Source organism: Saimiri boliviensis, chromosome 4 (assembly GCF_048565385.1).
Source record: "Saimiri boliviensis isolate mSaiBol1 chromosome 4, mSaiBol1.pri, whole genome shotgun sequence".
Classification (NCBI taxonomy): Eukaryota; Metazoa; Chordata; class Mammalia; order Primates; family Cebidae; genus Saimiri; species Saimiri boliviensis.
The window spans coordinates 85,180,086-85,203,614 of NC_133452.1; the positions used below are offsets into that span (position 1 = coordinate 85,180,086).

Genomic DNA, 23,529 nt, shown 5'->3' on the forward strand with positions numbered 1-23,529 from the left:
CAAATGAGGTTTCCTGGGTTTTGCTCCTTAATGGGGCTCCTTTCTGTATTCCTACATATCAAACATACAATGGCAAGGCAAGGACAGAATAACCACCATGAATATTCTCATTCAAAGCTGGAGGAGTAGGAATCATATGGCTCTAAATGGGCCACAGCAATTCTGAAATCTCACAGTACACAGGTTGCCAGGTCACCAAATAGGGCCCATTCTGTTTCCTCAGGGTAGTTCTGTAATTCATTTTTTTTTTTTTTTAGGCTTTTGGTTTTACCCTCTTGGTTCTTGGTTCTGTCCTCCGAGATATTCTTCTTTTTTCATAAGAAATGATCTGTATTAGCAGCTGAATAACTTTTCAGTCTGTTTCCTGACTATAGAAAATTGGGGACCCCCAGATAATTATTTTAATTTTGAAGTGTGTTTGTCTTAATAATGCAAGATAGTATCATACCCTTAAAAACTCTTTAGGCTTTTTTCCTGTATCAGGTTATAGTCTGCTCAATTTGACAGAGGCTCCATTCACAATTCTTTTTAAAGTAGGCCTCCTTCCTTTGTTATCTTGTATGTCAGAGTGCTACAGGGCCAGTTCCTTTTGTCTAGTCAAGGTGGTCTATTTGGCTTCATTTTAAATCGTTCAGAGGTTTCCAAAAAAGTTATTATAACCACACACTTAATTTGATCTTTGAAGAGATTATTTTACTCTGCAATTTTTTTTACCAGCAAGTCCTGTGTCATATATATTCCTTCAATTTTGATCACATACTGAACATTTTCTTCTCTAGCTCTTCTCTGTTTTATACCTTATTATACAGACACAAGAAGCCAATTCAGCATTCTGCTTGGAAATCTCATTAGCCAGTTTCACAAGTTCATTATTTTGATTTTCTCTATTCTGCATTACTGAAGGTGTCACTTTGGTCTTTTTTTTGGGGGGGGAGGCGCTATTCCCAGTTTAAGTCTTTTTGAGTTTTTTTTTTCAGCAATATTTTGTAGTTTACAGTGTGCAGGTATTACACATATTTCGTCAAATATGTCCTTGTGAATTTTGCATTTTGGGATGGTATTATAAATGGAGTTGTATATTTCATTTTATTTTTAACTGCCCATTGCAAGTATGTCGAGGTACAATTGATTTTTGTATATTTACTTTATAACCTGTGATTATGTTAAATTCATGTATTTTTTTCTACTGGGTTTTGTTGTTGTTGTTGTAGATTTCTTAATATTTTCCATGTACACAATCGTGTGTACAAATAAAAAAAGTTTTGCTTTTTTTTTCCAATCTGTATTTCTTTATTTTTCTTTCCTTATTCTAATAGATAGGGTCTCCAGTATAATGTTGAGTAAAGTGATGAGAGTAAATTTTCTTGTCTTTATAAACGCTATAAATATGCTATTAGCTTTGTGTTTTTCATAGATGTCCTTTATTGCATTGAGGAAGTTTCATTCTGCTTCTAGTTTACTGAGAGCTGTTGTTATGAATGGGTACACTATACTATATTTAAATTGTATCTCAATTTAAAAACTGATTTAGTAAAATTTATATTACATACTATATCAAAACTTATACAGAGCAATGTTCTCAGATGTATCAGTTTAAGAGACAACTTAAACTGTGTAAAGTTAAAAAGTTTAAGAAAATACTAGTAAAGGCTAAAAAGTTTATTTTAAAGTCTGTTAACAATCATAGTAAACGTAAAATAAAACTGTTGTTTGAAAATTTTGTTTTTGGAAGTGGAAAATTAAGAGAGCAGTTGCTAAGCCAGGCGCACTGGCTCACACCTGTAATCCCAGCACCACTTTGGGAGGCCCAGGTGGGCAGATCACAAAGTCAGGAGATTGAGACCATCCTGGCCAATATGGTGAAACCCTGTCTCTACTAAGAAATTAAAAAAAAAAAAAATTAGCTGGGTGTGGTGGTTCACACCTGTAGTCCCAGCTGCTCAGGAGGCTGAGGTGGAATTGCTTGAATCCAGGAGACAGAGATTGCAGTGAGCTGAAATGGTGTCACTGCATTACAACCTGGGGGACAGTGCAAGGCTCTGTCTCAGAAAAAGGAATTGCAGTCTTTCCATTCTTTAAGCTAATATTTTAAAACTGAGTATTATTTCTCTGTGTGATAACCTTTGTAAAATCTGAATTGTACTTTGCAAATAAACACAAATGAGATACTTTAATTTTTTTCTTTTCCTCAGAATAATTCAGAATGTTTTTAACATTTAGGAATTATTTTTCTTATTTGGTGGATAAATACTATAAATATAGTCTATGTAACATTAAGTAACAACTGTAGGTTAATTCTGAATCAGTATAGTCAGATTTTATTTCTATTTTTAATCCCTTTTATACAGATGAAAAAAACTGAGGCTCAAAATATTACTTGCCTATAGTTATTTCTATTTTTATGGTAACTTTTTTTAATAGGAGTTACTTAAAGATCCACTCTACATTGGACTACGGCAGAGAAGAGTAAGAGGTTCTGAATATGATGATTTTTTGGATGAATTCATGGAGGCAGTTTCTTCCAAGTATGTATCTTTATTTTATCATATTTTAGTCAATAACAATAACATAACAGACTATGTAAAAAATCCAAGATTTATGCAACATGGTTTAATAATTAGAAGTAATTTGAATGAAAAAAGTGTATATCCTATTTCCTCATAATTATTAATGGACAGATAATAATATCATGTGTCTAGCCGGAAAAGATTATCTCTGTTGCTGTCCTTGAATATGCTTTTTTTTTTTTTAACAATAATCTTTAGAACCTGTGGCTGCTGAAATGTGTGGCTATGGTAAAGGAGGCAGTGACCAGTGACTAAATTATGTGGCGAACCTTTTTATGTTTATTGACAATCTGTACTTTCTGGTTGATGATAAAATTGATCTTTGGTCATCTTTGACTCTTTTATGGTCAACTACCATCCACAAAGGAAAAGCAAAGGAAGAAGTAGGGATTGAGCATGAGTTCGTGCAGTCCACAGGGTTCCAGATGGAGCAAGAACAGGGCATTCCATCAGGATCCATGCATCTCTGATTAAATCTATAGTATTTGATTAAAATGCGGTAGTATATATGCTGAGTGTCTCTTATCCAAAACACCTGAGACCATAAGTATTTATGCAGATTTTGTTTTTCACATATATAATGGGATGGTAACCGTATCTATACATGAAATTTATTTTTCATATAAACTATATACACATAGCCTGAAGGTAATTTTTTATTTTTATTGTTAGATGGAGTCTCGCTCTGTCACCCAGGCTGGAGTGCAGTGGCGCAAGCTCTGCTAACTGCAACCTCCACCTCCTGGGTTCAAGCAATTCTCCTGCCTCAACCTCCTGAGTAGCTGGGATTACAGGTGCATGCCACCACCCCCGGCTAATTTTTGTATTTTTAGTAGAGACAAGGTTTCACCATATTGGTCAGGTTGGTCTCGAACTCCTGACCTCGTGATCCACCTGTCTCAGCCTCCCAAAGTGCTGGGATTACAGGCGTGATCCACCACATCTGGCTGCCTGAGGGTAATTTCATGCAAAAGTTTAAATAATTTTATGTGTAAAACAAAGCTTGTGTACATCGAACCATCAGAGGCAAAGATGTCACTCTCTCAGCTACACATGTGGACAGTCTTTGGTTGTTTGGCATCACCATTATCCCTGACTCTGAATTTTACATGCTACCAATAAGCAAACTTTTTTTTTTAATACTTATCACACATAAATCCTTAACAGTAAAAAACATGATATACCATGAATGCAATGAAAAAAATAATGTGTTCAGGGTATGTGGCATCATATCAATGCTCAAAAAGTTTCAGATGTTGGAGCATTTTTGGATTTTGGATTTTTGGATTAGGGATGCTCAGCCTGTATTTTCATCTTTTCCAGTTAGCATTTGATTGTGGGCCAGATGCTATTGTAAATTTTTTCTTTTTTTTTTTTTTTTTCAAAAAAGAGACTCCCACCATAATTTAGTAATATATTCTGAGAGAATTTTGTCACACTGACAGTCATCCCTTGGTTACTGTATAGCCACAAAAACCACATACTATTTAAAAACACATATGTTGCCTTGGTTTTTCTTAGAAATAAAGTCATCACTAGAATTAACTGTAACTAGAGATGCACTTCCGGTTTCTTTTTATTATAATGTTTATTTTTAAGAAGTTGTATCCAACAGCAGAAAGTGCTTTCATCAGTTTACACAACATTTAGAATGTATTGTACCTCTCATTACTCAAGGTTTTAGTGCTGAGTACATTTACCAATTAGTATGGACTACATTTTAGAACTACATGCTTGATTTGTTTATTGTAATTATTTGACCTATTTCATTAAACTATACTTATTTATAGAAATAGTTGAGAAACTTTTCAGTTTAAATTTGAGATCACATGATACAGTTAATTTCTGATAGTTTTTCATAAAGTGCCTTACCTTGTGAAATGCTCATGTAAGATTTTGAAATTATCTAACTTCCTCAGTAAGAATATTAATCAAGACGTGTAGATAATACTGTAAGGCTATATAAAAGGAAAGGAAATGCAATCTGGAAGAAAATCTGTCTAAATAAAGCAACTTTAACAAACAGAGACACTGTTAACAAGTTAGGTGCACTTAAGTACTGATGAAGTAAAGGGAGAAGAAATTTTTATTATTGGGAACCAATGAAAAGCTTTTGGGAAAAAATGAGATATGAGAGAATTTTGAATACTTCGTGTTAATACAGAATCAGAAAAACTGGTTATTTTTAATGTGAAATTCAGGGGTTATCTAAGTTTTTTATAAAGAAATGGGGATTGGCAAGTGTCAAACAATAATTTTAAATGTAGAGAGCAACTATAAATCAGGGGTTGTACTTCCAGAGAAAAATGCCAAAGACTAAAAAAATAGCTCCTGTCATAACATTGTTTCCGGAAAAGTATCTAGGTGTGAAACCTAAATTAAGAAGTAGTCCTGGAGATAAACTCAAGATTATTTTAAAAGGAAACATAACTTAAATTCAAAGTGAGAAATTATTGTTACAGGTTACCTAGACATCAGACTCTGAGATAGAGTTTATTAAGAAGTACCCTTGGGCCAGGCACAGTGGCTTACACCTTCACTTCAGGAGGCTAGGGCAAGTGGATCACATGAAGCCAGGAGTTGGAGACTAGCCTGGCCAACATGGCGAAACCCTCTCTCTAGTAAAAACTACAAAAAAATTATCCAGGCGTGGTGGCACATGCCTGTAATCCAAGCTACTTGGGAGGCTGAGACATGAGAATTACCTAATCTGGGAGATTAAGTTTGCAGTGAGCCAAGATCACACTACTGCACTCCAGCCTGGGCAACAGAGCAAGACTCTTCCACAAACAAACAAAAAAAAGGAGTACCCTTGGGATAAACTTCTTTGGAAGAGAGGGGTTAGTACTGAAGTTGTACTGCAACATGGACCCACCAATAGCCATGGATAACTTAGTTGGGACCACCCCTGCTTGCTGTTCAGATACTTACATGGACACTTATTTCTGTGCATCAACCTCCCACTCTTTCTCCTTCAATGATATGTTGGTTTTTTTATTTACCATCTTGGCAGGTTTTGGGTAGAGCAGCTTCAAATTCTTCCTCTTGGTCTTCTCCACAATGAAAGCTCTTCCCTTACAGGCTGAAGATTTAATATGGGTCTTGTGGCACTTACCAAGTCTGTCTTTTTTGATTATACATTTAGGGTCTGAGGAATCACCACTAGGTGGGTCCGTGGTCACAGTGGACCTATTATGAGCTAGACCTTGGCTGGGGCTCCATTTATTACTGGCTCCTGCACGCCTCTGCTCTAACAGGGAAAGGGGAATGGTGTTTTGATGCCTCGGGTCTCCAGGTATCAGTGTCAACTGTGTGCTCATTAGTCCTCAAACATTTGGATAGTCCTTCTCCATTGCACAGTTACTTGAGTAAAGGGTTTTAGTCCTTGTGGATAAAGACTGGGGAAATTATTACCCTGTATTCTTGTCATGGGGTTCTTTATTATAGGAACTAGACCTCTTCTTCAGTTTGTGGGTTGTGGGTCTAAAAATTAGTGTAGGTTTGGAAGCTGAGCAAGATTGTGACTTCATTGGAGCAGCTATCCTCAACTTTATGGTCATTCATCTTTTGATGGTAAATATTGAGTAGTAGTTTTGTTAGCTCTCTGTTTTGCCTCTAGGGATGCAACATTCCATTAATTATCACAACAGAATTTTGTGGGTTAGCCTCACACACACCATACTTTGCCACTCTTATGATAATTGTATCCACCTCGCTTATGATGGGTAAGCATTCTCACCTGGTCCTATTATCCTCACTGCTATTAGTCAGTCTAGTTATATGTTATCCTTTTCTTCTGTCACTCCTGACTTTCAGAGGAGAGCCACCACTGAAATTTTTAGTAATGTTGATGTCTTCTCGTTGGAATATTTCTTATGATTTGGGGAAATGATGTTTCTTATGGTTCTGGGCCTTCATGTGGAATATATTCATCTGATTACTTTTCTGACTTTATATACTATCCACATACCAGAATGCCCAGTTCCCTGAGCCTTGCAATCCCCTTTTCTGCCATCTGCAACAGGATTCCTGGCATTTCAGTCATGTTATTATCAGCCATTAATTCATTTATGTTTCTGGAACCATCCTAACTGTGAGTTTGCACCATCTTCCAGGATTCTTGCCACTTGTTAAATCCTACATCTCAGGAGAGTGTCTGCAAATCAGTAAACTCTCCCTTATCTTAGGTTCCAGCCCTTTTAATCAAACACCCTCAGAATTTAATTCTACATCTATTCTCCTGGCTAATACAAGCTATCTAGGTCTTGTGGCTCTTTTGAGGTAAAGTCTCTTTCTTCTTTTATCAACTCAGTATGTCTCAGGTAGGTTATATTGTGATAAAACCTTAGTTATTGGCCCAGGGATGTGGAGGGGAGGCAGAGGTAGATGGTAGTTAGGGGGCACATGTTATCTTATAGGGGTGAAATCTCTATCCTTATCATCCCAGTAAAGAATAGGAAGGCCGCTTTTGTGGGAAGGCTTCCTGGAGGAGGTATAAAAAAAAAAAAAAGAAGAAGAAGAAGAGGAAGGCCGCTTTTGTGAGATTAGAAAGCTCTGGGGGAATCTGGAGATTCAAGATTTCAAAAGACATCAAACCAGACATCCCATTCCATGTGGCAGATTCCCATTCTTTTCCAACTAGGATTCTGACTTAGCAGCTCTGCTTTCCTTGAGTTTGGGAGCTTGAATATTCTGATGATTAAGCCCTGTTTCTGAACATAAGCTTTCTCTACCCAGGAGCTATAGAAGCTGAGAATATCTTTGTATCTACAAAGTAGGCCTTCTCGCTTTCATGTTGGCAATTACTTGCCCTGAGCTTTTTGTGATCTTTTTCCATTGTCCTTATAGTTACTATTTCTTCCATATTTCTAAAACATCTGAAATAGCACTCTAGCTAGCATGTTCCCTTCCCAACATCTCAACCCACCTCTAGTGAGTTTTAATAGTTGGAGTGCTACCTTAGACTGTGCGTGTGCTCCATCTACTACCAGTGGAGGGGTCCTCATTGCACCATGGCAGCAAGTGGACCAGCGCCAAGCCTCATCTTATCACCTGCTTTCTCAGACCATTCCAAGATTAGGTTACCTGGGAGGCATATTCGGAAATGAAATTTAGTGTTTAAGAGGTTTATAAGAAGTGCCCTTGAGATAAACCTCTGTGGAAGAAATAATAAAGGAAGCAGGAATGAGCCGAGGAAGAAGTTGAGCTGCCTGCAGGCACAATGTCGGTTTTCCCTGATCCCATGAGGAACTCTGACAGATATATCTGCTCATTGGTAACATAAAAAAAGACTAAAAAAAAAAAAAAAAGAAAGAAAAAGAAAAGAAAGAAAGAAAGAAGAAGATGACTCTGTGACTTGCTCAGTTATACTCATAGATTAACCTAAAAACCAAACAAAAAGCATTTTCAATAGCAATATCTTGTAGGTTAAAATAAGGTCTTTTGTTTATATTTTATTCTTGCCATCCTTAATTTACATGTATTTATAGACAGAGGTAAAGCAGGTATGAACATATGAAAGCAGTTTACTTTTTCTTTTTAAAGACCAACCATGTGATTGGTTTGGGGAAATATAACAATATTAAAATGAAGTACATATATATTCATTACTAGAGATTAAAGATGCTGAAAGGAAAAGAATAATTAAAGAGGCAAAGTTAAAAAATTGGTTTGAGGGTAAGGTCCAATTAAGGGGACTTTTTTGTTCTCTAGGAAATTGAAACTTTAATTTGCAACCAGTATCATATCTGAACCTAACATTAGTATTGACAGTCAGTACATTTCAGTTATTTGAAGCCAAAGTTCTTATAATAGCCCTCAAGACCCAGCGTAGCCCCCTTCCTGACTTCCATGATGCACTCACTCTCCTGCCCCCACGCTTTCCACACTGCCTGTGCTGTCATTGAACTCTCAAGGCCTGTTTCTAACTTAGAATATTTGCACTTGCTTTTCCCTCTGTTTAAAATTTCTTCTCCCAGAAAGGTGCTTGGTTAACAACTTAATCTTTTTCATATATTAGCTCAATCTTAACCTTCTTCTGAGGTTTACACTGACTACCCCATATAATACTGAAACCTGTACGATCTTCTCTCCACCCTGGCTCTCCTGATCACCCTTGTTTTGCTCGACTTTTTCTTTTTTTAAATATCACTTATTACCTTTATTCCTTTATTATGTTTATGCTTATTGTGTATCTCTTCCACTAGAATGTATGCTCTCAAGGGCAGGGTCTACTTTGTTCATTTTATGAACAAGTTCTTTCCTATATCAATGCATGGCACAGACTAGATAAACAATAAATATTTGTTGAACTAAATTGAGCTACTCCAAGGGAAGCCACACAAGAGAATCTGAGTGGTTTTGCTGAAATCTTTCACCATTACTAAAATCTTATTTCATTTAAACCTGTCTTATTTTTATTGAATTACTAGCATCATTTTTATGTGGAAAGGAGAGCCATAAGCAGATGGTAAGTGATGAATACCTGATTGTCTCAGGTCCCAGGAACAGATTAACCCTTAAGGAGTTAGAGGTTAGTTCTAGTTAGCTTGCTACATAGCGTAATCTAACCACATTTAATGCAAGTTGATAGTAAATATTGTTTGGGCCAACATATTTCAAAGTCTCATTATTTAAAGCTACAACAAAATTTGTGTAAAATTTGCCGTAATCAAGATGTAAGAACAAAATAATCATTCCTGTTACAAAGATGGTCACATTCTGGCTAACTCAATTTTCCATGAATTGACTGTTATACTGTTATTTTTATTTCACTAACGATGAAGCAAGCCAGAATTAACAATGTGCCATGTTTTTGATTTAACCATGTCGTAGTGATCAATTCTTGACTGTTTTTCTTTGTGGTATCCACAGATGGCGACCCATTTTTTTCACATCCTCATGAAAATAATATCATATTCTGCATATACATGGTAAAAATGCCACATTTGTGAATAGAAAACAAAATAAAGCAACTGTTAAATTTTTGTTGCCCAATATTGATAGATTGGGATGTGTAGAAATTTAGATGGAAAGAAAGGCTCATCCTACTGAGCACATGTTGGAGTCGTGTTACCTGAGACAGGTTTGCAGTCCATTTCTTCAGAGGCCTCATAGAATGACATTTCTTAATTCAGTGAGTTTACCATGGTTTGGAGCCTGACTCTCAGCTCAGGAAGTTTAGAAATCTAATTTTGACAGCTCACAAAGCCCATATCTCAGGTACATGTGATAAGTAAAACCCACACTTTGGAGTCAATCCTCACCTTCATCAACGACTACATTTGCAACCTTGGGAAAATTACTTGCCTTCCTTAAGGCTTAGTTTTCTTGCCTGTAAATTGGGGGAAAATAGTACCTTCAGTAGTACCTTCAGACTATTTTATAATGATTGAGAGAAAACATAAAAAACAAATTACTTTTATCAAGTGCTATAAATAGTAACTATAATTTTTATTTTTTAGGAAGGATAACTAGGGCCAATAATTTAGTTAAAAGGTGTAGTCTGGGAAATCTGGCTTAATATTAAATGGAGCATTTAATAGTTGGAATTGTCCAAAAATGATGTATATAAAATTACTTGCACATAAAAATTACTCAGAGGATGTTATTCCTGATTGTTTCTGTTGTTAATATGATTTGTGACCTCTCTGTCACTCTAAGAACATGGACAGATGTGCTTAAAGATATAAAGATTTACAGTTTTAAGTACGATGATGAATTAGACTTAAATGTCTCTAAAATGTTCCACCTTTAAAATTCTATGAAAGTGCTAAAAATAAATCATATTTTGTTTCAACATTCGGGACTGGTTGTATCATAAAATACAGTGATTTGGCCAGGGTTGTGATAATTGAGTCAGTTGAAATTGATCATCACAATATATTTGACCCAGAGGAATAAACTTTTCATTCAACATTGTAATTTATTTTGTTTTACATAACAAAACAACTTTAATAAACTTCAGTAAACTTATAGTTTTCCCTTGATACCCAAAGTTTATTTCATAAGGAGCTCATGAGACAATTGGCAAAGTAAATAATTCAAGAGAAAAAAATTTCACAAAGTTTTTCTTTGCCTTGCAGTCTACTCCCTATGCGACATTAATTGTATAGCTAGCTTCAAAGGAAGTTTGTAATAAAAATTATTTTCACAATAAAAAAATGGTACATTCATGCAAGCAACTATCGAATTAACTTTCAAAGAATAAAAATAAGATGTGGGCTTATATAAGCCATTTATGCCAATTAACTAGACCAGTTCTCAACTCTCTCTTTTTTTGAAACCTCTGTATCAGTATCGTATGATTATATCCTAAAGCAGATATAGAAATAATTTATTGTTTTTGAGTCTCTTCTATGACCCCATTATTGTCCTGTGCATTTATCTCAAGAGCAGATTCACTATTAAATCTATCCAGACAATTACTCTATTATGTCCTTGATCTGTTTCTATAACCATAACTCAGTTTCTATAACCATAACCCAACTTGACCATTTTATATCTTTGCACCATCTCAGTAACTTCTGATTGTCTTTAGGATCATATTAATAAGTATTCAGGCACTTACCTTTATCCCGTTATTGACTGTTTTCACCTACATATCAGTCCCTTTCTGATCTGGCCCATGCACTTCACGTTCCTATCTTGCCATCCTCTACCCCTCCATCTATCGTTTACAACATTGTATAAATGAATAGTTTTAGTGACCTGCACATGTCATTGTTCTGTCACATTTCTATCTCTGTATAAACTGCTCCTTCTTGCCACACTGCTTTCGCTTATTTAATTCATGCTTGTCTTTCATAACTCAGGTTAAATATCTAGATTGGATTAGAGAAGTTTTCTGTACAGTATTCTAGCATGGATACACCTAAAGAGCATGTATCACACTGTATTGTAATTATATATATTTTTTGACTTAGCATTAAGTCATCAAGATATAATAGATCAGGACCACATTCTTTTCTCTCTTCCTTTATAATATGTGTTGTTATTGTGATACTTCTTTTTAATAACTTTAATTTTGGGGGTGGGGATGGAGTCTCGCTCTGTCTCCAAGCTGGAGTGCAGTGGCACAATCTTGGCTTCCTGCAACCTCTGTCTCCTGGGTTCAAGAGATTCTCCTGCCTCAGCCTCCCAATAGCTGGGACTACAGGCGCACACCACCACACCCAGCTAATTTTTGTAATTTTGGTAGAGATGGGGTTTCATCATGTTGGCCAGGATGGTCTCAATCTCCTGACCTCGTCATCTGCCCACCTTGGTCTTCCAAAGTGCTGGGATTACAGCGTGAGCCATCGCGCCTGGCCAGTAACTTTAATTTTAGGTTCAGGAGTACACATTCAGGTTTGTTATATAGGTAAACTTGTATCGTGGGGGCTTGTTGTACAGACTAGTTCATGACCCAGGAACTAAGCGTAGTACTTGACAGTTATTTTTTCTGCTCCCTCCTTTCACCCTCCTCCTCTAAGTAAGCTCCAGTATTTGTTTTCTCCTTTGTGGTCACATGTTCTTATTTAGCTTCCACTTATAAGTGAGAACATGGGGTAATTGGTTTTCTGTTCTTACATTAGTTTGCTAAGGATACTGGCCTCCAGCTCCATTCATTTTCCTGCAAAGGACATAATCTCAGTTTTTTTATGGCTGCATAGTATTTCGTGGTGCATGTGTACCACATTTTCTTTAGCCAGTCTTGTATTGGTGGTCATTTAGGTTGATTCCATGTATTTCCTATTTTAAATAGTGCTGTAGTGAACATACATGTGCATGTGTCTTTACAGTACATTGATTTATATTCCTTTAGGTATATATACAGTAATGGGATTGCTGGGTCAAATGGTAGTTCTGGTTTTAGCGCTATGAGGAATCTCCACACTGCTTTCCACAATCAGTGAACTAATTTATACTCCCACAAGCAGTGTATAAGTGTTTCCTTTGCTCTGAAAGTACACTAGGATCTGTGTTTTTTGATATTTAAATAATAGCTGTTCCAATTGGTGTGAGATGATATCTCATTATGGTTTTGATTTGCATCTCTCTAATGGTCAGTGATATTGAACTTTTTTCGAATGTTCGTTGGCCACATATATATCTTCTTTTGAAAAGTATTTGTTGATGTCCTTTGCCTACTTTAAAATTTTGTTTTGTAGGTTTGTTTAAGTTCCCTACAGATACTGGATGTTAGACCTTGTCAGAATGCATAGTTTACAAATACTTTCACCCATTCTGTAAGTTATTTGTTTACTCTGTTGATAGTTTCTTTTGTGTGGAGAAGCTCTTTAGTTTAGTTAGATCCTATTTGTAAATTTTTGCTTTTGTTGTGATTGCTTTTGGCATCTTTGTCATGAAATCTTTGCCAGATCCTATGTTCAGAATGATTTTTCCTAGGTTACTTCCCAGGGTTTTTATAGTTTTGGATTTTATGTTTAAGTCTTTTTTGAGGTGACTATTGTAAATGGTGTTAGGAAGGAGTCCAGCCTCAGTCTGTATATGGCAAGCCAGTTATTCCAGCACTGCTTATTGAATAGGGAGTCCTTTCCACATTGCTTGGCTTTGTCAGCTTTATTGAAGATTAGATGATTGCCTGATACCAAAACCTGGCAGAGATACAACAGAAAAAGAAAACTTCAGACCAGTATCCCTGAGGAACATCAATGCAGAAGTCCTCAATAAAATATTGGTAAACCGAATCCAGCAGCACATCAAAAAGCTTATCTGCCACGATCAAGTTGGCTTCATCCCTGGGATGCAAGGCTGGTTCACTATAAGAAAATCAATAAATAAATTCATCATATAAACAGAACTAAAGACCAAAACCACATGGTTATATCTATAGAAGCAGAACAGGCTTTTATAAAATTCAACATCCTTCATGTTGAAAACTCTTAATAAACTAGAAATTTATGGCACATATCTCAAAATAATAAGAACCATTTATGACAAACCCACAGTGTATATAATATAGAATGTGCAAAAGCTGGATGCATTGCCCTTGAAAACTAGCATAAGTCAAGGATGCCCTTTCTCACCATTCCTATTCACTATAGTATTGAAAGTTCTGGCCAGGGCAATCAGGCAAGAGAAAGAAATAAAGGACATTCAAATAGGAAGAGAGAAAGTCAAATTATCTCTATTTACAGACAACATGATCCTACATCTAGAAAACCCCATTGTCTCAGCCCCAAAGCTCCTTAAGCTGATAAGCAACTTCACAAAGTCTTAGGATACAAAATCAATGTGCAAAAATCACAAGCATTCCTATACACCAAAAATAGACAAACAGAGAGCCAAATCATGAATGAACTCCCATTCATAATTGCTGCAAAGAGAATAGAATACCTAGGAATACAGCTAACAAGGGAAGTGAAGGACCTCTTCAAGGAGAGCTACAAACAACTGCTCAGGGAAATAAAAGAGGATGCAAACAAATGGAAAAACATTCCATGCTCATGGATAGGAAGAATCAATATTGTGAAAATGGCCATGCTGCCCAAAGTACCTTATAGATTCAGTGCTACTCCCATTAAGATACCATTGACATTCTTCACAGAACTAGAAAAAGCTACTTTAAGATTCATATGGAACCAAAAAAGAGCCCTCATAGCCAAGAAAATCCTAAGCAAAAAGAACAAAGCCAGAGGCATCATACTACTCTACTTCAGACTATATAAAAGGCTACAGTAACCAAAACAGCATGGTATTGGTAAAAAACAAATAAACAAAAAACCAGGCACATAGACAAATGGAACAGATTAGAGCTCTAAGAAATAAGACCACACATCTCCAACCGTCTGATCCTCAATAAACCTGAGAAAAACAAGCAATGGGGAAAGGATTTTCTATTTAATAAATGATGCTGGGAAAACTGGCTAGCCATATGCAGAAAACTGAACCAGACCTCCTTCCTTTCACTTTACACAAAAATTAACTCACGATGGATTAAAGACTTAAATGTAAAATGCAAAACTATAAAAATCCTGAAGAAAATCTAGTGAATACCATTTAGGACATAGGCATGGGCAAAGATTTCATGACAGAAACATCAAAAGCAATTACAACAAAAGCAAAAATTGACAAATGGGATCTGATTAAACTAAAGAGCTTCTGCACAGCAAAAGAAACTATCATCAGAGTAAACAGACAGCCTACAGAATGGGAGAAAATTTTTGCAATCTATCAGACAAAGGTCCAATATCCAGAAACTACAAGGAACTTAAACAAATTTACAAGAAAAAAACAAATAAGCCCATCAAAAAGTGGTCAAAGGACATGAACAGACACTTCTCACGACATTTCTGTGGCCAACAAACATATGGAAAAAAGCTTAACATCACTGCTCGTTAGAGAAATGCACATCAAAACAACAATGAGATACCATTTCATGCCTGTCAGAATGGCAGTTATTAAAAAGTCAAGAAACAATCGATGTTCGTGAGGCTGTGGAGAAATAGGAACACTTTTACACTCTTGGTGGGAGTGTAAACTGGTTCAACCATTGCAGAAAACAATGTGATGATTCCTCAAAGATCTAGAACTGGAAATGCCCTGTGACCCAGAAATCCCATTACCAGGTTTATAGCAAAAGGATATAAATCATTCTGTTACAAAGATACATGTACACATGTGTTCATTGCAGCACTATTCACAATAGCAAAGATGTGAAATCAACCCAAATATCCACCGATGATAGACTGGATAAAGAAAATGTGCTACATATACACCATGGAATACTATGCAGTATAAAAAAGAATGAGATAATGTCCTTTGCAGGGACATGGATGAAGCTACGAGCCGTTCCTCTGCAAATTAACACAGGAACTCACAAGTAAGAGCCGAACAATGAGAACACATGGACACAGGGAGGGGAAGAATACACATTGGGGCCTGTCAGGGATGTGGGTGCAGGGAGAGCATCAGGATAAATAGCTAATGCATGTGGGGCTTAATACTCAGGTGATGGGTTTATAGGTGTAGCAAACCACCATGGCACATGTTTAGCTATGTAACAAACTGCACATCCTTCACATGTATCCTGGAACTTAACATAATATTTTTTTTAAAAAAGATTAGATGGTCATAGGTGTGCAGCCTTATTTCTGGACTTTCTACACTGTTCCATTGGTGTCTTTGTCTGTTTTCATGCCAGTACTATGCTGTTTTGGTACCATAGCCATATGGCATAGTTTGAAGTCAGGGAACATAATGCCTCCAAGCTTTATTCTTTTTGCTTAGAATTGCTTTGGCTAGTCAGGTTTTTTCATGGTTCCATATGAATTTTACAATAGCCTTTTCTAGTTCTATGAAGAATGTTGTTGATAGTTTGATTGGAATATCATTTAATCTCTAAATTGCTTTGGGCATTGTGACCATTTTAATGATATTGATTCTTCCTATCTCTGAGCATGGAGTGTTTTTCTGTTTGCTTGTGTCTTCTCTGATTTCCTTCAGCAGTGTTTTGTAGTTCTCAGTATAGATATGTTTCACCTCCCTGGTTAGCTGTATTGCTAGGTTTTTAATTCTTTTTGTGGCAATTGTGAATGGGATTGGGTTCCTGATTTGGCTCTCAGCTTGGCTGTTGTTGGTGTATTTTTATGTGCAGTTACTTTACGTCCCTTAGGTAGCAAGAGAAAGCTAAAGTCTACTGAATTTTATTAACGTTACTTTCTTATGCCAAAGAAAATAATTTAAAATGTTGAATGAGGAGTTTATTCCTTTGGGTTAAATATGTTCTGATGATCAATTTCAACTGACTCATAATGATCACAGGTATGGCTGAATCACTGAATTTTATGATCCAACCAGTCCTGAATGTTGAAACAAAATACAGTTTTTTAGCACTTTCATAGAATCCTGAAGTTGGAATACTTTAGAGATGTTTAATACAAGTGATTTTTGTACATTGATTTTGTATCCTGCAACTTAGCTGAAGTTGTTTATCAGACGAAGGAGCTTTTGGACTGAGAAAATAGGGTTTACTAGATATAGAATCATGTTGTCTGCAAAAAGGGATAGTTTGACTTCCTTTCTTCCTATTTGGATGCCCTTTATTTGTTTCTCTTGCCTGATTGCTCTGGCTAAGACTTCTAATACTATGTTGAATAGGAGTGGTGAGAGAGGGCATCCTTGTCTTGTGCCAGTTTTCAAGGGGAATGCTTCCAGCTATTACCCATTCAGTATGATGTTGGCTGTTAAGTTTGTCACTGATGGCTCTTATTATTTTGAGATATGTTCCTTCAATACATAGTTTATTGAGCATTTTTAAGATGAAGGATGTTGAATTTTATCAAAAGCCTTTTCTGCATCTATTGAGATAATCATGTGCTTTTTGTGTTTAGTTCTGTTTATGTGATGAGTCACATTTATTGATGTGTACATGTTGAACCAACTTTGCATTACAGGGATGAAGTTTACTTGATCATGTTGGAGTAACTTTTTGATGTGCTGCTGGATTCAGTTTGTATCTTTTCTTTCTTAGGATTTTTGCATCTGTGTTAATCAGAGATATTAGTCTGAAGTTTTTGTTGTTGTTGTTGTATCTCTTCCAGGTTTTGGTATCAGGATGATGCTGGCATCATAGAATGAGGAGGAGACTCTCCTTCTCATTTTTTGGAATAGTTTCAGTAGGAATGGTACCAGTCCTTCTTTGTACATTTCATAGAATTTATCTATGAATCTTTCAGTTCCTGGGCTTTTTGGGGGATGGTAGGCTATTTATTACAATTCAATTTTGGTGCTTATTATTGGTCTGTTCAAGGATTCAGTTTCTTCCTGGTTTAGTCTTGGGAGGATTTATGTGTCCAGGAATTTATCGGTCTCTTCAAAGTTTTCTAGTTTGGGTACATAAAGGTACATAACAGTCTCTGGTAGTTATTTGTATTTATGTGGGATCAGTAGTAACATCCCCTTTGTTGCTTCTAATTGTTGTTATTTGGATCTTACCTCTTTTCTTCTTCATTGATGTAGCTAGTGGACTATCTATTTTACTAAGTGTTTCAAAGAACCACTCCTGGATTTGTTGATCTTTTAAATAGTTTTTCATGTCTTAATCTCCTTTAGTTCAGCTCTGATTTCGGTTATTTCTTGTCTTCCATTAGCTTTGGGGTTGGTTGGTTTGCTGAGGCTGGAGAATTGCTTAACCGCAGCAGGCAGAGGTTGCAGTGATCCAAGATAGTGCCATTACACTTCAGCCTGGGCAACAAGAGTGAAACTTCATCTGAAAAGAAAAAAGATTTCTTGAATTGAATTTTTATTTCTCCTAACTCTCGATGATCTTCATTCCTATCTATATTCTGAATTCTATTTCTGTCATTTCAGTCAGCTCAGCCTGTTTAAGAATCCTTGCTGGAGAACTCTGTGGTCATTTTGAGGACAGAATATACTCTGGAAATTTGAGTTGCTGAAGTTCTTGCTCTGGTTTTTTCTCCTCTCTGTGTTTGAGTGTTCCTTTAACTGCCATGTAGATTAATTAAAATCAGTAAAATTCTTTTCTAAATGTCTCCAGAAGGCTGAACTTTTGTGCAGGGTCTTTATTTCTAGCTGTCTTCTTGTCTTTGATTTCACCCGGGGATGTGTTAGCAAAGTATTTTTGGTATTGAAGTTTTGGGGTGTGATCCAGTAGGTGGCGCTTAAGCATAATGGTCAAGTAGGTAGGCTCTTGATCAGAAGGCTACTTTATATTTCCCCACAGTTGCAGCCATGCCCCCTCTTTATGCTCTGAAAGTAGGTTCCTCTCCTATTTAAGTGCTGGCTGCAGATCGAAGGTTGGTACTACTGGGCTGCACACCACAGCTCTGGGGAAATCTCAGTGTTTATGTTCCCTCTCCAACTTGGAGGTAGCAGTGGTTGTGGCTGAGGGTCTTTCTCTTTCCCTTTTCTTCTCGGGCTCTACCCCCAGAGAGATGTGGCACTGCAGTCTGTCAATGCAATCTACCAGGATGGGTAGGCCGCACTGCCTATTGATCAGCAGGGGGATTTGGGGGGAACTGTGGGAGATAGATTGGCCTCCCCTCAGGATAACTGCACCTTGCTGGAGATGTAGATGAGGCCCTTAGGGTCTTTGCTCCTAATCCAGTGTAAGGACCACAGGGGCAGTACCACTGCAGAGGAAGTGGCAGAAGGGCTTTTGGTTACCTCTGGGTGCTCCACATCTAAGAGTTGTTTATCTGCTGCCTCTGGGAGTGTTCACAGGGGGTTGGGTGGCTACAATGCTGGCCTTTGCTTGTTTGGGAGCGAGGGGTCCAGGGCTCACCAGGATGAGAGACTGTTCTCTCTATATGGTGACCATGGCATGGTCCAAGCTTGGATAGAATACTTATTAGGTGGTCAACAACTGGTTGTTGAATGAGGGCTGAGGTAAAATCTTAGAATTAGAATGTCAGAGATGGTGTCTCTGAAGAGTATGTAATCTTAAGGGAATTACTTGAAATTAATTCAGAATTCTGGATGAAATAGTGTTTCTTTTTTCCTATGGATTTACAACATAAAATTAACAGTTCTTAATAAACGAGCAAAGCGTACATAGAGTGCTTATATATTTGTCCAGTGTTTTTGGAAAGGTATTGTGTATGTATTTCAGTGGTAAAAGAAATTATTGCATAGAAAGTAAAAGTTTAGCCTTATGCATGTCCCATACTTAATATATAATATAATCTACAAGCATTTATGTTGTTTTCTGGTTACAAATGATTGAGAATAATACCAACTTTAGCCTTATTTTAGTTTTCATATTAAACTCTGGATTAGTCTATAACTATAGTCTCTGCCTAGAAGTATTTATAGCTAATGTAAATCTCAAGTGTACATAGAGAGTAAATAGATGCTACAACTAAATGCAAAAGAAGGATTAAAATGAGTGTAGTAGCTCACTTGAATGGTGTTGGTGATAAACCTGACTTTGGAGAATTTGTATGTTAGAGATGTCATTTGGAAATAGGAATTGGGCAAAAGAGAAATTAAGGAGATACCCTGGAATGAAGGCAAGTGCAGTGATACAGCTCAGCCAGAAGCAGATAGAGTATGACAGCTTCTTTCACTTATTTAATTCCACCCCTTTCCTCATTCCACACATTTATGCAGTTGATTTCCTGGGCAAAATTCATTTCTATTCAATTTATTTTAGAAAACATTTTTTTTTTGGTCCTGGTTAAAGTGCTAGGCACTGACTAACTCTTCTGTTTCAGTAAAACATACCTAAGTAAAATTTTGCCTGTGGGAAATTGTCATATTATTTTGCTCATATGCAATATCTAAAGTAGGAAAAATCATAGAAACAGAAAGTAGAAATTGGTTGCTAAAAGCTGGGGGAAGAGAGGAGGGAGAATTAATATGATGGGTATAGAGTGTCAGTTTTGCAAGACAAAAAAGTTCTAGAGATCTATTGCATAACACTGTGAATATACTTAACATTTCTGAACTGTACACTTAAAAATGATTATGTTCATAAGTTTAATGTTACTTTTTTTACCACAATAAAAATATTTTTAGTATTCATCGATGAAAATTTTCATAAAAACAGTTTTAAAGTATTGTTGAAATATCATTTAGTGTTATATACCAACCTGTTTTATTATTTTTGTTATTAAGTGAAATATACAGTTCATATAAAGTGCTTGGACTAGTATCTATAGTAAGTGCTTAATAATAATGATTATGTGACATTCACTTTCCAATGCAATATGATGCCTTCTTTTTAAGCTGCTTTTACTGAAAGGGTACTTGAACTGTCACTCAAAAAGATCTGATATAGTTCATGAGGGCTATTTATAGACATAGAGCACCACAAGAGTATAAGGAAAATTTTAATATGAATATACATTTTTCAGGAATATTTTATGCTTTGTAATGACTCATTTTCCTTGAAATAGCCAGCCTGCTCCTGTGTTTATTACTTGTTTGTATTTTTCTCCTAAATGTTATAAATACAGAAGAATTTGCTTTTAAGTATTCTTTTTATATACTGCTGATCACTCACAAATATTAGGTATTAAAAAGCATATTTTCTTCTAATTTAGATATTATGAGAAGGTAACTTAATTTGAATTCATTGATTCTCAATATTTAAAAATATCTCTTTAAATGTAAGAATGAATACATGACTCAAATATTAGCATGGATTTGAATCTTTAGGAATTGAAGAATGTTTTTAACTATCGACATCAAGAGAGAAAAATAGAAGAGTTAAGGAAGCATTATTTTTTCTTATTTTGGCCATGACACGTCAAAATACCCACCTGATCTTTTCCATCAATGTTAATAACAACAATCACAGCTAGTACATTTGTTGCTCAGTTCTATGTGCTTTACATTATTTTTATTCTCAAAACAACTCTGAGATACTTATAATTATTTATCTTAATTTTTCAGGATAAGAAAACAGAGGCACAGAGTAACTTACTATAGCTACCCAATCAGAAAGTGACAGTCTGAGATTGAAATCCAGACTCTCTGGCTCCAGAGCCCATACTTTTAATCAGTGCATGACACTCCTGTCTTGTTTAAAGAAATGTTATTCAGATACGTCAAGTACAAACAGGATGGCATCTCTAGTACATTCAGACTTCAGAAATCTTATAAGCACCACCTTTGATATCATGTGAAAATAGAAATGACAATGACTGTATGCTTTTGGCTGAATTTTAAACATGAACATAAGCAGTACCCGAACAACTGAAAAAACAACTATGAAAAACTTGGTTATTCCATTGAAAAATATCCATTTTCCTCTTTCCTAAACATTATAACTTCCTTAAAAAAGACAAAACAGTTTGATAATCTTTTATTGTATTTGAAATTCAAACAAATAGGAAATTTATATGAATTCAACACAAGTTTCATTCAATGGCATTCCCAATCTTGCTATTTCTTATGCACTTCAGGTGCACTCCTATCTTAAGGTCTTTGCTTTTACTGTTCTCTTGAATGTGAAATCTCTTCTAGGTGTCTGCATGCCTTTCTTTATTCCTCTCTCCTCTTCTGTAAGTCTTTACTAACTTCTCAGTGAAACCTTCTCAGTGATGCCTTCCCTGCAACATTTATGTATCTCATAGTGGCTTTCTCCTTCTTCCTTTTCTGCTTTACATTTCTTCACAGCACATATCACCTTATAACATGGTGTGTAGTTTACTTATTCTTATTTATTATCTGTATTCAACAAGTGCAATACAAACTCTATAAAGGCAGGGATTTTTTTGTCTATTTTGTTTACTGTCATATCCCCAGAGCCTGATTGCAAGTAAGCACTCACTATAAATTTGTTAAAGGTATTCACTTTATCTCTGGTTTCAAAGCAGTTTACATTAAGATTTATCTGACAGTCTAGTAGATTTAAAGCTTTTATGCATTTCGATGCAGGCAAAAAAACAAAAGAGAAAAAAACAATCCATTTGGTTTTGAACAGTCCCTAATGCACATATGTTTTGAATAACTGTTAAATATATATTATACTCTGCTGGTTAACATTGTTGTATTAATTGATTTTGTAATATACTGTACCCCCATTCACTTATTTTCAGTCTAATGTTAAGAAAAGACAAAACAGGAAAACAGATCATTATATCAAATAGATACCTGCACTCATATGTTTATCACAGTGCTACTTAAAATAGCAAAATCATGGAATCTAAGTGTCCGTCAACAGATGGTTGGATTTTTAAACGTGATAAATATATACCATGGAGCTACTCAGAGAGATTACTTCTTCTTTTCCTATTTGGATGTCTTTTATTTCTGTTGCCTAGTTGATCTGGCTAGGACTTACAGTACTATGCTGGATAGGAGTGGTGAGAGTGAGCATCCTTGTCTTGCTCCTGTTCTTGAGGAGAATGATTCCAGCTTTTGCCACTTCAATATGATGTTGGCTAAGTTTGTCATAAATGGCTCTTATTATTTTTAGGTATGTTCATTCTATGCATAGTTTGTTGAGGGTTTTTATGATGCAGGAATGTTGGATTTTATTGAAAGTTTTTTCTGCCATCTATTGAGAAGATCATATGGTTTTTGTTCTTAAATCTATTTATGTGGTAAATCACATTTTTTGATGTGTGCCTGGTGAACCAACTTTGTATTCCAGGAAAAATTCCTGCTTGATCATAATATATTAACTTTTTATGTGCTGCTGGATTTGTTTTGCTAGTATTTTGTTGAGTATTATTGCATATATGCTTATCAGTGATATTGGCTGTAGTTTTCTTTTTTTGTTGTGTCTTTGCCAGGTTTTGGTATAAGGGTAATGCTGGCTTCATAGAATGAGTTAGGGAGGAGTCACTCCTCTTTGATTTTTTTGGAACAATTTCAGTGGAATTGTACCAGATTTTCTTTGTACATCTGGTAGAATTTGACTACGATTCCATTTGGTCTTGGTTTTGTGTTAGGTTTGGTTTGGTTTGGTTGGTAGGCTTTTTATTACTGATTCAATTTTAAATGACTACTTGGCTGGGCATGGTGGCTCATGCCTGTAATTCTGGTGCTTTTGGAGGCTGAGGTGAGGGATTCCTTGAGCCCAGGAGTTCAAGATCAGTCTGGGCAATGTAGCAGGACCCTCATATCTACAAGAAATTTAAAAAAAAAAAAAGTCTCTAGTGAGGCACCACGCATGGTGGCAAGCACCCGTAATCACAGCTAGTTAAAAGGCTGAGGCAATAGGATTGCTTGATCCTAAGAGTTCTAGGTTACAGTGAGCTATGATCTAGGCGACAGAGAAAGACCCCATCTCTAAAAATAAAATAAATGTAAACAATCAAATTTAAAAAGTGATTACTATTCTCTTCCCCCTTGCTGGAAGCACAAGGGGCTTTTCCTCAAATCTGCAGTCAAAACCTAATGAAGCTCCTGGACATAAAATTTATGAGGCCCCCATAAGACTGGACCTCGTAGTTTTTAACTTGTAAGTCAGTATACACTGAGTCTCCAGTAATTCATTAATTATAGATTAAAGCTTTGCTACTGATACTGGCTCTTGCTGCAG

General features: G+C 36.0%; 1 protein-coding gene across 2 annotated transcripts in view; it reads left to right on the plus strand.

Annotated features, from left to right (window-relative positions):
* Positions 1-23,529, plus strand: part of ME1 (malic enzyme 1) — a 194,834-nt gene that overhangs the window by 91,783 nt on the left and 79,522 nt on the right. For both annotated transcript variants that reach the window (XM_010333832.3, XM_003922971.4), the window contains one exon: positions 2,422-2,525. In XM_010333832.3, coding sequence (XP_010332134.2) covers positions 2,422-2,525 — 104 coding nt within the window. The remainder of the gene's footprint in view (positions 1-2,421; positions 2,526-23,529) is intronic.